The 17,926-nt window shown below is 43.6% G+C and overlaps 1 protein-coding gene across 4 annotated transcripts in view; it reads right to left on the reverse strand.

The window, feature by feature from the left end:
- The window catches only part of NUDT12 (nudix hydrolase 12), a 50,986-nt gene extending 33,340 nt beyond the window's left edge, over positions 1 to 17,646 (reverse strand). Inside the window, exons 1-3 of one of the 4 annotated variants that reach the window (XM_073624579.1) lie at positions 17,566 to 17,613; positions 16,790 to 16,844; positions 1,082 to 1,277 (exon numbers count right to left, since the gene is read on the reverse strand). In XM_073624579.1, coding sequence (XP_073480680.1) covers positions 1,082 to 1,277; positions 16,790 to 16,829 — 236 coding nt within the window. In that variant the 5' untranslated portion in view covers positions 16,830 to 16,844; positions 17,566 to 17,613. Of the gene's footprint in view, positions 1 to 1,081; positions 1,278 to 16,789; positions 16,845 to 17,558 lie in introns of all 4 variants that reach the window. The other 3 variants (XM_073624580.1, XM_073624581.1, XM_073624582.1) reach the window with 3 other exon arrangements.
- Between the last annotated feature and the right edge of the window lie 280 nt (positions 17,647 to 17,926).

The following is a 17,926-nucleotide window of genomic DNA, read 5'->3' on the forward strand; positions in this document are numbered from 1 at the left end:
TCAGTTCTGCTAAGTTCTCTCCTGGACTACTACTACTTTTCCGTATATACATAACATAGGGGGACATTTTCTGTAGTCCAAAGGAAGAACTAGGCAGGTCTGATAACATTGCTAGAGATTTAAAGTGATAATAAAGTCTTTTTTTTTATTATTTAATAATACTAAACATGTCATACTTAGCTGCTTTGTGTAATAGTTTGCACAGAGCAGCCTGGATCCTCCTTTTCACATGTCCCTCGCTGGCACTACTGGCCCCTCCCTCCTCAAACAGCTTGCTATGGGGGCACCCGAGCCGAGCTGCTGTTCGGTGTGTCCATTCAGACACATAGCCGCTGTTTGGCCCTGCCCACTCTCTCTCCTCACTGGCTCACTGACTATGACAGCAGCGGGGGCCAATGGCGCCCCCTCTGCTGTCCCAGCCAATGAGAAGGGGCAGTCCTGGGCAGCCGAGACTCTGGTGCAACATCACTGGTTAGAGATGGGGCTCAGCTAAGTATTAGGGGGGCTGCTGCACACAGAAGTTTTTTTTATCTTAATGCATAGAATACATTGAGATAAAAAACCTTCTGACTTTAAACCCCCTTTAGTACAAGTACATACACTCTTTTATCAGCTTACTAATAAGTGTATTTCTATCAGATACACATATTCTGTGCTTACAGCATTTGTAAATAGAAAAAACATAAGGTAATGTGCATGTATTGCTGAGATGTGCTTTTGCTGGTGTTTTTCTTTTTAATTTTGCCCAGGCATACACGTCATCACAGATTATAATACCATGAGGGCTTTGTATGGCACAGCAGAGCAAAAGAAATGTTTAAATTGATGGTCAAAGGATGGCAGAGTGGGATTTGTCATTCAGAAACAGCAAGCATTCCACGCAATCAGCGTGCTTGAACCATACTCAGGTATAATTAAAAGATGTCAAGCCTGGGAGTTCTGATGCTGGGATCCTTTCAAGCAAAAGATTCTGTTCAAATGAATAGCTGAAAAATGAATGGGAGAAAGAAGCTGGATGTTCCCATCAATGCATCTAATAGGCCTGTCTGAGAAGAGATGTAAAAGTAAGACTTGTAATTACCCTTTCTCCAGCAGCATCCTCGCTGCATCAAAGTGGCCATTCCTAGCTGCGAACATAAGAGCACTCCATCCATTTTCAGACGTTTCATTAATGATTGAGGATGAATGACTTAGAAGAGCAAACAGCTTGGTAGTATCGCCCAGAGCACAGAAGTTGTGCAGCTGATCAGCCATTTCCTTCCTGGGATTCTGCATTTCTGAAAGGCACAAATAGTCCGGCATTATTACAGATAAGAAGAAGTCAATGGCATTAGTGGTTCCTGTACAGTATCCAAACAACATGTCATACAGGTCCCTTTCAACCGGTAAAGAAGAATTCGAGGAAGCCACATAACCTATTACAATTCCAGGAACGCATTATTCATATATTTATTTATTATAGGTATTTACTGTATATTGCATTGACAATGTATGCAGCACCTTACCTACTGTACATTCACATCAGTGCCCTTCCTCAAAGAGCTTACAATCTACAATCCCTATCTAAAAGCCATACATACTAGAGCTGCACAATTCTGGATAAAATGAGATGTTATTAAACAAGATGGCAATAGAAATAAGACATAATGTTCTTTGCTTCAATCAAATGTAAAGAAATGTAATGGAAAATAATGTAATGTGTAAAGAAATAATTATTATAATTACCATTACCATTAAAGCAGAGTTCCACCCAAAAATTGAACTTCAGCTTTAAGGGAAGGTGACCCCCTGACATACCACATTTGGCATGTCATTTTTTGGGGGGGGGGGGGGGGGGCGAACGGATAACCTCTTTTTAGAGGGTTCTAGCTCCCACTTCCTCCCGGCGCACCGTGGTACTGGGAGATCACCTCTTCCCCCTCCCTCTCGGCAATCTTCTGGGACAAGTCACAGATCCCAGATGATTGCCCGGCCAGTCACGGCGCGCCGCGCGGCTTGCGCATGCACAGTTTGTGCCCGACTGTGAAGCCACAGCTGGGCGCCCACAGTGGCAATGCCGGCGCCGCAGAGAGGAAGGCGGAGACGAGCGGGGCTTCGTTCCCCCGCATCGCTGGACCCTGGAACAGGTAAGTGTCCGATTATTAAAAATCAGCAGCTGCAATACTTGTAGCTGCTGACTTTAATTTTTTTTTTTTTTAAGCGGAACTCCGCTTTAAGTTATATTAGGGTGTTTATTTTTATTTTATTTATTTTGTTTTATTTTTAGAATTCGCCAATACCAATTACCGATACCTATCTGTTTACACTTCAGCTGTCAGCAATGGTACAAAGCATTGAAAAGTTATTTTACAAATGAAATAAATATATTTTTTTTAATTTTGCCTTTTTTTTCAATGTGAAACGTGTAAATATATGTTAAAGGTGTAAAAATATTAATGAACAAAGCAAACAAACAAAAAAAAAAAACTTTTAATTATTAATAGCTTATAAAAAAAGAAGAAAAAAATCAGCAGGAAAATAATTATTAAATAGGGAAGGAGAATAAGTTAATAAGGGTGATTAGAGTAAATTAAAGGTTAAAAAGGGGTTAAACAGAGGAACATTTTTTTTTTTTTTAACTTGACAGGGTTGCTTTAAACTGACTTCATTTACAGACCAAAGTTTAGGCCTTTGATCTGTAAATAAATATACACAGAAAGATACAATGTTTCTTTTTATCTCTCTTTTAGTGCTCAGCAATGTTGCTGATAAACATTGCCGGCCTCTTTTTTAATGACAGCTGTGAGCCAGGGTAGGGCTCTGCACTTTCTACATCAGGGATGTCAAATTCAATTTCATCGTGGGCCGCATCAGCCTTTAATGGTTGCCCTCAAAGGACCAGTTGTATCTGTAAGACTAGATGTCTAGAGCACCCAATCCCCCTTACATCAGATGTCAAGTGCCCCACCACCATCATAAGTCATAATTTAGTCACTCTCCCTTACATCACAGTGCACCCTCCCTTACCTTGTGCTGCTGTGGGGAAGAAGTTGAGGACAAAGCTGGGAAGCAGACAGTGCATGGTCTGGGGTAGAACTGGTGGAGGTCTGGATTCACTGCCAGAGTCTGCTGAATGCTGAGACCAGGGGAGGCGGAGACTAGGGAGCGCTGCAGCACACAGAGAGGTGCAGGGCCCTCCTCTCTGCTGAGAGGGGGGGGCAGAGACAAGCCTCTCCCCGGCCGCAAGGAGAAACGCAGGATCTGGCAGAGGAGTTTTGTCCTCCTCCCTGCTACCGACAGCTGAGACAAGGTGGGGGCAGAAACTAGGGGGTTGTCGCAGCTGCAGGAGCGGTGTGAGGGCCAAATGAAATGGCCTGGAGGGCCAGATTCGGCCCGCAGGCCTTGTGTTTGACACATGTATTCTACATGAGTTGTGGAGATGCTGCATTAAGATCATGTGGAGGGTTGAATCGAGATCAACCGTTCAGCTCTAATACATATATGCACATACCAGGACTAATTCGGACATGAGCCACAAAAAGCATCCCCCACCCCCCAAAAAAAATAAAAAAAATGATAATGGCCACACACACTATAAACCATCACCCCCTAATAAAATTATGTGTGGCCTTGTATTTTTTGATCCCTTTTTTGTAAGCCCCATTTGCAACTGTTCTGTTGAATGTTCACTGCAGTGCTTGAGTGAGCAAAGCACTAAGCACGTTTCTGTAACTGCCAATATACACTGAGCCTTTTGCTTCATATATTGTATACAGCATATTCAATATATAGGGGCTACCTGGAATAGTACGATCCTTGCTGAGTGTCCCCATGAGTATCCCCTATAACCTTTAGAGATGTGGGCCCCCTCCAAGCAGATCTGCCCTTAATCTATCCACTGCTATATATATATGCCCTGAATAGGGAGGCTCTCAAAATTATAGAGTTAGGACTGCAGTACACTGGGGTGCCTTGATGTTGCCACTGCAGCTCACGCATATGTCTGCAGATGTGTGCGACTAAACCCCTGGTTTTTCACAAAAACTAGACAGTTAGACAGGGTCAAGTTGGTTGTGTTGCAGGCTGGCTGGTATGTGAGCTGGGAATTTTTGTTTGTTTGTGATGTGCTTTGCCCTTCCAGGTGCTCCTTGCTGCAAAGGCTAGTTATAGGTTGGGGTTGTTGCCATTTGTTTGTACAATAGTATGATGTTTCCCAGGAACGCAGGCCACACATTGCTTCATGTTGGTATATATGAGCCCTTTTGTCTGCATGCAGTGATTGCTATTTACTGTACATGCAGAAGGATGTAAATCCTGTGTCACCACCCCATGCTCCTCCTCATGTCACACCACACGTTACAATCTGATTCTACAATCCTCATTAGATCTACCATGTAATGCAAACGCCTGCCCAACTGAATATCATTGGTTAGAATAAGTGCTCATATTATATAGCTTTGGTACATATAAAGTTGATTGTACATGTTAAAAAGAATATATAAAGTTCATTATACAAAGATTGTATGTGCTAGAGATCCCTACAAAGCTCCCCCAAGCAAATACTCTCACAGCAATAGCCAGGCATCTCTGTTGGTTGCTAAGCTCCAAAGTTTCTAACACTTTCTAACTATACCCAAAACTAAAAAACAAAACAAAAAAAAAACACTCAAAAAAAAAAAAAAAATAAATAATTTTGACCAGAGATTAATTTTAAAGTAACTCTAAAGTCAGTTTTTTTTTTGTGTTTTGTTTTTTAAATAACAAACATATTATACATACCTGCCCTGTGCAGTGGATTTGCACAGAGCAGACTGGATCCTCCTCTTCTCGGGTCCCTCTTTTGTGATCCTGGCCCCTCCCTCCTGCTGAGTGCCCCCAAAGCCAGCAGCTTGCTATGGGGGCACCCGGACCGAGCTGCAGCTCCGTGTGTCCATTCAAACACAGAGCTGCGGTTCAGCCACTGCCCCTCTCTCTCCTCATTGGCTAACTGACTTTAACAGCAGCAGGAGCCAATGGCGGCGCTGCTGTGTCTCAGCCAATCAGTAGGGAGAGTCCCGAATGGCTGAGGGACTCGTGGACATTGCTGGATAGAGATGGGTTCAGGTAAGTATTAGGGGGGCTGCTGCACGCAGAGGCTTTTTATTTATATAATGCATAGAAAGATAAAAAACCTTCTGCCTTTACAACCACTTAAGGTTATAAAGCACGAGGTGTTTAGGCAGGAGGCAGCAATTGTCCCACTGATGCACATCAGATTCAGTCTAAGGCCTCATTAACACAGGGCAATTTGATCCATGCCCTGTGCAGGGCTGTGTTTTACCGTCACAGGGATGCACAGTTGTTATGTGCATCCCCATTCTGGTAGTCCCTTAATTGTCTATTGGGAAGCACAGATGTCATATTGGGAGCAGCTGCTGTGTGCTTGCAACCGCTGTTCCCCAATTAACATGAATGGGACCGATTGCACGGGGATGATGGAACACCTGTGAATCCTCGTGCAGGTAAACACGGCACGGATCGAATTGTCCCATGTGAATGAGGCCTATTTAGCCAAGAGGACTTTACATAATAGCTCTGATACTAACAGCCACAGCACCCTTCCTGGCCAATATAAAATAGGTGTACACCAACATTATAATGTAAAATGAAAAGTGTGGCTTATAAATCCACAAATTAGTAGAAGCTACTGCTAACACCCAATAGTGCTCCCACAAATAAAATCAGAATGCTGCCTCGCTGCTAATGAATAATCAATAAACTATTAAGCAAACTAATTATATGTGTCGTTATACCCAACACAAAGGTGTGTACCTATATCCTTACTCATATAAATACAACTAAAATGGATAATACACTGCACTGAATTGCCAGACTACTCGGCTAGACCAGCTGCAGCTTTCTAGATATTCCAAGGAAAGTGCCAACCCCCCCAGGAATCTGTCCTCTAAGCCTAATGTTCACACTGCTGCAATCTGATTTTGATCCAATTTTCAGTGCAATTATAAAGTGTAACTTGGATGTTGTTTGTATATTCTACGGGGCCAAAATTGTACTGAAATCGCACCTAAGCATTACACAATTCTCACTCTGTGCTGAGTCGCATTGATGTGAACAGACCCCATTAAAAACAATGTTATTTCCATTGTCATGCAATTTTTTGTGACTCAAGTCACATCTGAAATCGCACTAGTGTGAACGGAGCCTAAAAATAAACTTGGCTTACATTCACATGTGGCTGTCTGGTGACGTCACCCATTGGCACCGCCCCTTAGTTTAGCGGCGGGAGGTGGCGGAGCTGTCAGATGGCGGAAGCGGAGCTTTTTTGTTTTGTTTTTTTGGGTCGGCAGTGGTGGCGGGCATCGTGATTGACAATGGTTTCAAACTGGGGGACATTTTTTTTTTTATTTTTGCTTTTTAAATAAAGGACTAAAATCAAAAACTGCCTACTGTCTTTTTCTACACTAAACTTTTTTTTCTTTTTTTTTTTTAGTGAATGAGTAGGGGTACTATATTGAGTAGGTGTACTATGTACCCCATACTCATTCACATGGGGGGCAGGATCTGGGAGCCCCCATATTCCAATAAGCCCCCCCACTGGCAGACCCCCACAACCAGCGGCCAGGGTTGTTGGGGAAGAGGCCCTTGTCAAGGGGGACAAGGTATTTTGGGGGAACCCCCCCATGTTGTGGGCATGTGGCCTGGTATGATTTGGAGGGGGCTGGGTTGCTCGCCCCCTCCCCCTTTCCTGACCTGCTGGGCTGCATACTCAGATAAGTGTCCAGTACGGATTTTTGGGGGGCCACGCCATTAAAAGAAAAAACAAATTGGCGTGGGGGTTATCCTCAAAATCCATGCGAGGGCCTGGTGTGGATTGGGGAGACCCCATGCCATTTTCTTACGTATTTTTTTATTGCTGGCAATTCTATTTTTTACGTTCAGCTGACAGCAGGGAACCCCGCTGACAGCTGATGACTCACTGGTCGTTAAGGACAAGGCAGCCACCCGCTCCTTAACAACCATGACAGTTACTGATGTTAAGGACGCAGGCAACTCCCAACTCCTTAAAGTGTTACTAAACCCAGGAGCCTGCATTTGCAATATCTGTTAAAGCAGTCTTATGACTTCTATCAGTGTCTAGCCAAGTACTGATTAAAGCTTGTAGGAGTTTTCTGACTGACCTATGAGACTGCAAGACCCCTGACCCTCTGTCTGGACAGTGCTGATTGGCGCTGTGCTGATCACATGCACCCTCCCAAGAGAAAAAAAACCTCCCTAGCAATACACATCAAACTGAGCATGTGCAGCCTGACTCCATAAGCTCTGTGGTGTCAGGAAATTTTTGGGGGACAGTGGAAGAGGGGATGGATCAGAGAAGACAGGATCAAACAGCCTTTAGGTTCCACAGTGAGTATAACAAACATGATTTACTGCTTATACAGACAAATTTTACTGTTGTGGGTTTAGTAACACTTTAATAACCAACTATTGTGTTAAGGACACCGGCTACCGGCGGTATTAAATTACCACAGGCTTTCACTACTAAAATACTCCATATCTTCATGAAATAACTAATGCAGCATTTTAGTAGTGTTTTTTAGTGAATGCCTAAGATGCTGTGTGGTATCTTACCGCATACTCGAATGTGGTAAGATGCTGCTTTGTAAATGGAGCCAAGTGTCTCGATTTTCATTGGTTGTTCTACTTCCATATTAACTTTGACAAGTGCTTGCACATAAGACTAGTTACAATTTTACTTGGCCAGGAATGAATTTAATGACTATTAACTAGTTGGTTCCCATTAGATTTGACAAAAATTTACCATCCTTGTCTATTGAATTTTTTGCTAATTTTGGTCCAAACTGGTTGTCGAATCGGCCCCATTAACTCTTAAGTTTGTGGTAAACAATACAATTTGATCATACAATTTACAAACAATCCATTGAAATAGTACCCAATCAGTGAGGCCCCTGCACTACGTAGTTTAGGCCTGGTTCACACCTATGCATGTTGCAACTGATGCATTTTCCCAGTACGTTTTGCAATTTTTCACATGCTTTTTTGGTGTATTTTTGGGAGGTGTCTGTTGTTCTGCAGGAGAAACCAGCAAAAATGCATCAAAAACGCAAGCACTGTGTTTCTGATGCATTTTTGCTGTGTTTCCATTGAAGTCTAGGGAACCAAAAATGCAACTGTTGAGGGAAAAAATGTCCCTGACCTTTTCCAAAAAAACGCATCAATGGAAAACGCACAGATCTGAACATGACCCATAGGAAACCATGGACTGTAGTGCGTTTCTGCAAAACAGAAACCACACTGGAGAACACATAGGTATGAGCCAGGGATTATGATAGATCTAAAGGAGGTTGCATCATATTGTATAGCGTATGGTCAGCCTTATACTAGTCATTAACTCTACAATCTAGTTGTAAAATTTTCCTGATGGCACGGTGACACTATGGCACTGATGACACGGAGACACTATGGCACTGTGTTGTGTTTGTTAAAATATGATTTTTTTTATTAATCAGACATAACATTACATGGGGCAATATTACAATAGTGGTAAATACTGTCAGGTTTTGACTTGAGTAGACAATGGGTACGTATATACCATTGTTGTATTCAAGTGACAGTTGAATAGGCAATTGTCTCTATAGCTACAGTAAACAAGTAAGAGATTTACTTGTTTGAGATTCTTTCAGCTCTCAAACTGAAAGAATGACTGTTAGTCGGTTGTTATGGAAACAAGTTTGTAACCATTAACTTTTGGCAACAAACTTGTACAAATAAAAAGGGAGGAGTAGAGACTGGAACACACACATTATCATGCTGTAAGATCAGAAGTCACTCATGATAGAAGAAAAGTGCCTGATTTCCAGAAGAATCATTGCCAATGGAGATCACGAACATACAGTAACCAAAAGTTAAGTAACCTTTAAGTGTATTTGTACTGTTATAGACTATAGGCTGTTCATTTGCTAGGCATTTTGCTTGTTATAGATATATGTCAGTCTTGTATTGTATTCCTAAGATTGTAATAGTTTTGTATGTACAGCATCTTTGTATAATTAAAGCACATTTACACACTGCAGAAGTCCCAGCTTACTTGCTTATACCACAGAGTAACCTTGCTAGATAGATGCAAGCAAAACCTTTCGGGGGCTCGTGCCGTGATCTGTGCTATAATTCAATTGAAGCCGACCTGTTCTTCTGTAGTGTGTGTAGCTTGTGCTAGGTAAAATGCTGCATAAGGTGTTTAGGAAAAGCAAGGCTGCAGAGGGTTCTGGTGGCCAAAAGGAAGTGTGCAGCTTTCCTATCTGGGCCAGAGACAATGGTGGGAGCCTCTTGCTAAAGAATTTGTGAAGTATGCTTCTCCCTTGAACCTGACTTGGGGTGATAAAGTCTCAGATCATTTTGTAGATTTTAACCTTAAGGGGTTGGATTTAAGTAAAAAAGAGAAGAGGACAGTGTCCACAGTGAGCTGGTATTTTCTTCATGCTATTTATACCGAATCACATAGAAGGGAGAAGGCAGAGGCAGAGTTAAGGTATTAAAAGACCAGCTAGCAGTTGCTTCAGAGTGGGTACGTTCAACCGCTAGTCAGGCTGATGATTTGCAAGAGCGGTGTGCAGCCCTCATGACCAAATCAATGAATGCCTTAAGAAAAAGGAAGGGCCGTAAACCTTTTAGTAAAGCCAGGGTACATGTCATTGTCACATCCCAAACTTGGGATTGTGAGGATGTGCTCTCCTCAAATGATAGTGAGGATGAGGAGATAGAGTTTGATATTTTGCATGATGATCTGCTAGTGGGAAAGAAAAAGTATGCCATACCTCTCATTACTAAGCATAGGAAACGGCAACATGATAAAGAGGATATGGCAGATGGGGAGGTGCATCATCACAACCCCAGAGATGTTGAATTTGAAGACATACGGGAGTTTACACAAACTGAACTCCATGAGCTGGCAAAACAATACAAACAAAGGTCTGGGGAGCCCCTATTGAGTTGGCTCCTATGCTTATGGGATGAAGGGGCGGACAGTGTTGTTTTGTCAGGTACGGAAGCAGTGGCTATGGAAGTGTTAACCCATGATTCACAATTGCATCAGGCAATGCGAAAAGCCCAAGAATTTAGCGTGAATTTTTCACTGTTAGACCTTGTGAGAGATGGAATAGTCCGAGTATACTCTAGTCCTACTGATCTGGAAAATACCTACTCCTGGAGATCAATCGGAGTATTTCCAGGTTACGCGAGATGGGTTGTATAACCGGATTAAATACATTTCCTGAATGGATAGGTCCAGATATGGAACCTTTTATGTCTGCTCTGCGCTCTAAGCTGATCAAGTCTGCGCCATTTAATCTCAGGGCTCCATTATTGTCCTTCTTGGGAGGCCTGGGATTAAACAGCAAGATTCATGAAGCCACCACCCTTTTAAGCCAGTTGGGGAAGCTAGAGGAGACTAAAACAAAACCTGTCAGGGCAGTAGATAAGGTCAAGGCCAAACAGAAAGAATACAAGCAGAAAAGAACAGAGAAGAATGGGGTAGAGAAGACAGGAGGTGAAGAGAAACCAGGCTAGTTATTTCTAAGAAAGAAATGTGGGTGGACCTATTACAGGCAGGAGTACCTAAAGATGAGACAGATGGCATTTCTACTGCAGAATTGCTGAAGAGGTGGAAACATTTAGTAGGGAAAACTGTCATAGTTAGAAACACTACTTCTAGTGTAGGGCTGGGGAAAAAAACGATTTGAATCTTGAATCGAGTTGAGAGGTCAAATCGATTAAAATTTTCAGCAAATCGATTTTTTTTTTCACCAGGACCGGCGCTGACACCGCACCGGTCCTGAGGAGCTGCGGGCAGGAGTTTTTAGGCGAGGCCGCAGCAAGGCCGGACGCCACGGTCTAGGCCAAAGCCGCGGCCTCGCCTAAAATCTCCTGCCCGCAGCTCCTCAGGACCGGCGCGGTGTCCATCAAAAAAAAAAAAAAACTCGATTCGAATCATGAATCAAGTTTTTTTTTTGGAGAAAATCACCCAGCTCTATCCTAGTGAAGATAACATCAGCCTAGACTTAGAGGTAACAGAACAGACCCCCCGTTAGCCCCAAACCAATTCCCAAAACTGAACATGAACCCAAACCCAAATCCCTTTATCCTGGGGAGGAGTTAGAGAGAATCAAAAAAGGGGATTGGGAGGTTTCTTATCCTTTATGAAGGGAAGGTGAGTCTCCTGTAATAGCAGTGAGGGCAGTGACAGCAGGAGACCGACGCCCATATGCACCTGTCACTGTATGGTGGGAAAGTCATCTTCTCCTACACATGTAATGGCTTTAGTTGATGGTGGAGCTGAAGTTACACTTTTGCAAGGAAATCCTTCCCATCACAAAGGAGAATTGATTTATGTAGAAGGTTTGGGAAGGCAAACTACACCAGCAGTTAGTATATGGGTGAAATTGGCTATTGGCAAGGGATCAGGATTTATGACAAATGTTTTGGTATCAGAGTTACCCGAAAATATTCTTGGGATGGATGTACTTCAATGTCAGTCAATTCAGACTGAAAGAGGTACATTCACATTTGGGTATCCTGATAAAGCGTATCTGGTAAGGGCGGTGAAGGCTGTGGTCAGAGGTCATGCGAAATGGACCCCTGTCTACATTCCTCCACCAGAGAAGCCAGCCTGTCTCAAGCAGTACAGACTTCCTGGAGGCAACAAAGAAATTGGGGAGACCATTTAAGAACTGTTGAGAGTAGGGATCCTTGGACCTGCTGTAATGCCTTTCTCGTCTCCGGTGTTCCCAGTAAAGAAACCTGATGGGACCTATAGAATGACTGAATTACAGAGGTCTAAACAAAGTGGCACCTCCATTGAAGTCAGCTGTACCAGATATGATCTCAATTGTTGAGAAAATTGCTAAAGAGGCAGGAGAATATTATGCTGTGATAGACCTGGCTAATGCTTTCTTTTCAATTTTGATAGACCCAGAGTGTCAAGACCAGTTTGCTATGGTGTGGGACGGCCGCCAGTACACTTTCACTGTCCTTCTTCAAGGCTATCTTCATTCTTCAATGATTTGTCATGGACTGATTGCCCGAGATTTAAGTACCCTGAATTTGAAAGTCGCTGTGTTTCACTACATTGATGACATCATGATCTCTGGGACAAAAGTAGATGTAACTGAAGCACTGCACCTGCTGATAGAGCACTTGGAGAACAGAGGGTGGGCTATCAACAGAGAAAAAGTCCAAGGACCTACCACAGAGGTGAAATTCCTAGGAATGATGTGGACTGGGCAACAGAGAAAAATTCCAGAGACAGTTGTGCAAACTATCCAGGCGCTGTTGCCCCCTACTACCAAAAAGGAGGCACAGAAGTTCATTGGAGTTGTGGGGTTCTGGAGATCATTCATCCCACATCTTGGACTGATTCTGAGGCCTATATATAAGACTGAGTTCTCATGGGGTTCAGAGCAGTGGACTGCATTCCTGGCTGCTAAAGAAGCTATTTTGCAGCATCAGGGATTAGGACCCGTGAAACAAGGAGTACCATTTCAGCTGGATGTAGTGGAGCAGAATGATACCATATCTTGGAGTCTATGGCAGCCAAATGAAAAGAAAGGACTGAGAGCAATACCCATTGGATTTTGGTGCAAACAACTGACAGGGGCACAGAAGAGATACATGCCCCTAGAGAAGTACCTGTTTGGGGCCTACACAGCTCTTCAACATGTAGAGACCATTACAGGAAAGGACACAGTCACCATCCATACTGCACTGCCAATAGCAGGATGGGTGAGAGATAAAGGACTGACCACTAGGGCAGCTGTAGCCCAGAACCAGACACTGATGAAATGGAAGTGGTACCTTCAAGAAAGAGGGGGTATTGCAGCTGGGGATGTTAGAGACATTTCAAAACAGTTGGCAGGGCTTGTTACTTTTACCAGCACCCGGCCAGAAGAAGAAATTCCTGTGCTGCAGTCATTCCCCATTCAAGAGGCTCCACACTTTGAGTCTCTGTCAGAAGACATGAAGGAGTCAGCGTGGTTCACTGATGGTTCAGCCATAGTTGCCTCGTCTGGGCATAAATGGAAAGCAGCAGCCTACAACCCAAGTACCAACACAGTCCTGCAGGAGACCGGAATTGGAGGGTCCAGTCAGTATGCAGAGTTGAAAGCTGTAGTGATGACTCTTCAGGAGGATCCTTCTTCATGTCACCATCTACACTGACAGCTGGGTGGATTTTAAAGGACTGACAACTTGGATGCCCACGTGGAAGTCCAATGAATGGATGATTCATGGAAAGTTGGTGTGGGGAGGCAAGGAAGTTTGGGACTACATCTGGAAGGAAGCTCACTCCCACACCATTGGTGCACATGTGCCCCTAGTCCCAGACTTTGAGAACTATAACAGAGTTGCAGATGAAATCGCCAAAGTGAAGGCAGTTGTGCCAATTGATCCTGTCTTGATGAACTTGGCCAACTGGGCCCACAAGCAATCTGGACATTTGGGGCAGAAAGCAACATATGAATGGGCACAGCAGAGAGGATTGCCTATATCCATGGACATGATAAAGACTGTAATAGGGAACTGTACAGTGTGTGTAGAAGTGCGACAATGGCCATTGCAAAAGTACTCCACCGGGTCGATTAAGAGGGATGAGAGGCCTGCAGAGATCTGGCAGATTGACTTCATCGGTCCCCTGCCCCGGGGAAACAATGGACTGAGATATTGTTGCACTGCAGTGGACACCTATTCAGGACTTATGCTTGTTCATTCTTGCAAACGTGCAGATCAAGCCGCAACGCTTCAACTGCTCCAGAAACTTGTCATTGCTAATGGTTGTCCCAAACAAGTCCAAAGTGATAACAGCTCACACTTCACCGGATCAACAGTACAGCAGTGGGCCAAAAATCCTGGAGTGTACTGGTTGTGCTACATCCCATACCATCCACAGGCAGCTGGTTTGATTGAAAGATACAACGGGCTATTGAAGGACCAGATACGCAAACTTACACCCACACATACACTAAGGGGGTGGGATCGGGTCCTCACACTAACAGTCATGTTGTTAAATTCTAAGCCAATAGCCAAAAGCACACCATATGAGAGGATGGTAGGGGCTGGGGCACAGATTCCACAGCTGGAGTGCAGAGTTCAGTATTTATGTAAGGTTCTTGAAAGAACAGGGCTTAACAGATACCATGTTACTGCTTCCCATGACATAGAAACCAAGAGTGACGTATCTGAAGCTGAACCTATCTAGGAATGAGAGGGAATCTGGCAGGAAAGTTTGAAGTTATATTTGCATCGCAGATGAGCTTGAAGACAGTGGCTGGGACTCTGACTGGTTAATGGATAATTCTCAGCAAGAGTGGAAAGTGAGGCTACATAGCATCAAACCTTCCAAAATAAACAGCAGTGATGTTCTGGGAAATATCAGTATATTTCCTCTCCTCCCTATTGATGTTCTTTGGGAGGGTCAGAAGTGGGTACAGGCAGGGGGCAAAGTGTTAGTCAGATATCCAGGCAAGAAGCCATTTAGAGGAGAGATTTTAGCTGAAGGGCCTGGATCTACTGTTTATGTATTATTAGAAGGAACAGATAATCTGCTTTGTTTTCCACTCCACAGGCTGTCTTTGATTTGATCCATAGAAAGACCAGAGAAAAGTGGTTACATGATGGAAAGGATGATGGAAGATTGCAAGAGCTGTGAGAACAAGGCCTTTGATGTATTACAAGCCTGGACTTGTTTCTAAAAAACTTTAGAATGGACTTTCTAATGAACAATTAGTTAAAGACAGAAACACCCTCTCAATGACAGAAATATGGGAGGTGTTGCATTCAAGGAAAATGAATGTTTAGAATGAGTTTTCTTAGTAATGAAGTGATTTTCTGCATGGAGTCTGAAAGAAAAAAATCTAGGGCGGAATGTGTTGTGTTTGTTAAAATATGATTTTTTTCTATTAATCAGACATAACACTACACAATAGTGGTTGGTCATAGATTACTGTCAGTTTTTTTGGCTTGAGTAGATTTCTCAAACAAATGCTGTTTCATACAATGGGTACGTAGATACCATTGTTGTATTCAAAATGACAGTTTGAATGGGCTATTGTCTCTATAGCTACAGTAAACAAGTAAGAGATTTACTTGTTTGAAATTCTTTCAGCTCTCAAACTGAAAGAATGACTGTTAGTCGGTTGCTATGGAAACAATTTTGTAACCATTAACTTTTGGCAACAAACTTGTACAAATAAAAAGGGATGCGTAGAGACTGGGAGACACACATCATCATGCTTTGAAGATCGGAAGCCACACATGATACAAGAACAGTGCCTGATTTCCAGAGGAATCGTTGCCAATGGAGAACATACAGTAACAGAAGATAAGTAACCTTTAAGTGTATTTGTACTGTTATAGACCATAGGCTGTTCATTTGCTAGGAATTTTGCTTGTTATAGATATCTGTCAGTGTTGTATTGTATTCCTAAGATTGTAATAGTTTTGTATGTACAGCATCTTTGTATAGTAAAAGCACATTTACACACTGCAGAATTCTCAACTTCCTTGCTTATACCACAGAGTAACCTTGCTAGATAGACGCAAGCAAAACAGGCACTGATGACACAGTGACACTATGGTACTGATGACACGGTAACACAGTGACACTATGGCACTGATGACACGATGGCACTGATGACATGGTGACACTATGGCACTGATGACACGGTGACACTATGGCACTGATGACACGGTGACACTATGGCACTGATGACATAGTGACACCGAGACACTATGGCACTGATGACACGGTGACACCATGGCACTGATGACACGGTGACACCATGGCACTGATGACACTATGGCACTGATGACACGGTGACACGGTGACACTATGGCACTGATGACACGGTGACACTATGGCACTGATAGCACGGTGACACTATGGCACTGATGACACGGTGACACTATGGCACTGATAGCACGGTGACACTTATGACATAGTGACACGGAGACACTATGGCACTGATGATATGGTGACACTATGGCACTGATAGCACGGTGACACTATGGCACTGATGACACGGTGACACTATGGCACTGATAGCACGGTGACACTTATGACATAGTGACACGGAGACACTATGGCACTGATGATATGGTGACACTATGGCACTGTTGACCCAGTGACACTATGGCACTGATGACACGGTGACACTATGGCACTGATGACACTGTTTAGGCAGTGTAATAACTTAAACTGTAACTGTCATAAATTGTAGCATACTCACAATCTCACAGGATCTCTCCTTCCCTCACACGCGGCCTCTGTGTGAGGGAAGGAGAGCTGTCACTGAGAGGTAATCTCATATGTTTACATTTGAGATCACCTGTCATTGGGCATGGCGATCACAAGGTAAATGGCAGCAGTGATTGACCATTTGCCACAATCTGTGATTGGCTGTGACACGGCCATCAGGCCATCACAGTTTTTCCCCGGTGAGCGTGTTCCCGAGAGGACGTCAATAGATGCACGCCCGGCACTGGAAGTCCATGCTTTAGCTGTCTTTCGGCTATAACGTGGCCAGGAAGTGGTTAAATACACCAACAAATTGAAGCCAAACTCCAGCTAATACTTTATAATCAGTTACAGCAACAGTTTTGTTCCTTTTGAGATAAAGCTTTTTCATGAATAAATAAAAGCTGACCATTGTAAGCACCCCTGTCAGTGTTAAATGGTTTGTCTCATCCCTGTAACTGATAGATTCCACAGGAGAGCTTGTTCTTTTGAAAACAGCAGACTTACTGGCTGGATCACCAGATGAAAGGAAACCTAATCCAGACATCCAAGAACTGGTGACCTGCAATATAATAAACGTTAGCTTTTGAGTAAAATACCACTTTAATTTAAGTCCAACCTGGCAGGTCCTTACACTACAAGGTTGTTGGTAGACGCTAAGCGCCATTTGCACGAGGTATTCAGCCACATTGCAAATCACAATGGTAAGAATCTACCAATTCTTGTGGCTGGGATTGACTGCTGTGTGTGGATAGCGGCATCCATTGAATCCACAATGACAGGCTGTCACCGGGCGCAGCTTTTGGGAAATGATGGCATAGCCAGCGATTACCTGCGCTGATCTTTGTGTGCACCCCGCTGTGATCACTGCGGGTAATCGCCGGCTGTGTGCAAAGTCCCCAATAGCTGCTGACAGCCTGTCATTGCAGTGCATGGGCCATCCACATTCACCTGTCAATCATAGAGTCTGACTGCTGGGACTTCCAGTGTACCTAATCAGCAGTGTGAGGATTGTATTGTGTGCAGGGAGCTGATCACTGACATGTATGCCACAAATAAATGTTATAATAGAAATAATAATAGATCCCTGATCTCCCTCCTCCTCTACACATTACACAACACATCCTCATGATTACTAATATAATACATAGCACAGCCTGTGTCCTCCCTCACTACTGGAGGACTACCAGTCTCAGCACACCCTGTGTACACTCTCTCTCATGTAATAATAATGAATAGCCCTCTGATCACTCTATTCCAAACATACAACACTCACTGATCACCTGGAGGACTGCTGGAGGATCCCTGGGTAAGGAACACACACACTTCCTACTACCGTACTCCTCCCAAGAGCTGCGCCTCATGCCCTCCACACTCTTCTACACTACACAGAGGATTATACGGAGCTGAGCATGTATACTGATAAATGTGGTACTCCCTTTTGTGGAGAATGTAGTGTGTAACTTCCAAAGTCCTCCTGATCATACAAGGACAGTTCCAGCACTGCAATCTCCAATGTCCTGATCGTACAAGGAGCAGTGGCAGCTGGTGCTCCATTTTTTTTTTGGGGGGGGGCGCAAACAAAGAACCAAACAACCCCCCCCGTCATTCGCCCGCGATAGGGCCTACAGACTTATACAGACA

Source organism: Aquarana catesbeiana, linkage group LG01 (genome assembly GCF_042186555.1).
Source record: "Aquarana catesbeiana isolate 2022-GZ linkage group LG01, ASM4218655v1, whole genome shotgun sequence".
Lineage (NCBI taxonomy): Eukaryota > Metazoa > Chordata > Amphibia > Anura > Ranidae > Aquarana > Aquarana catesbeiana.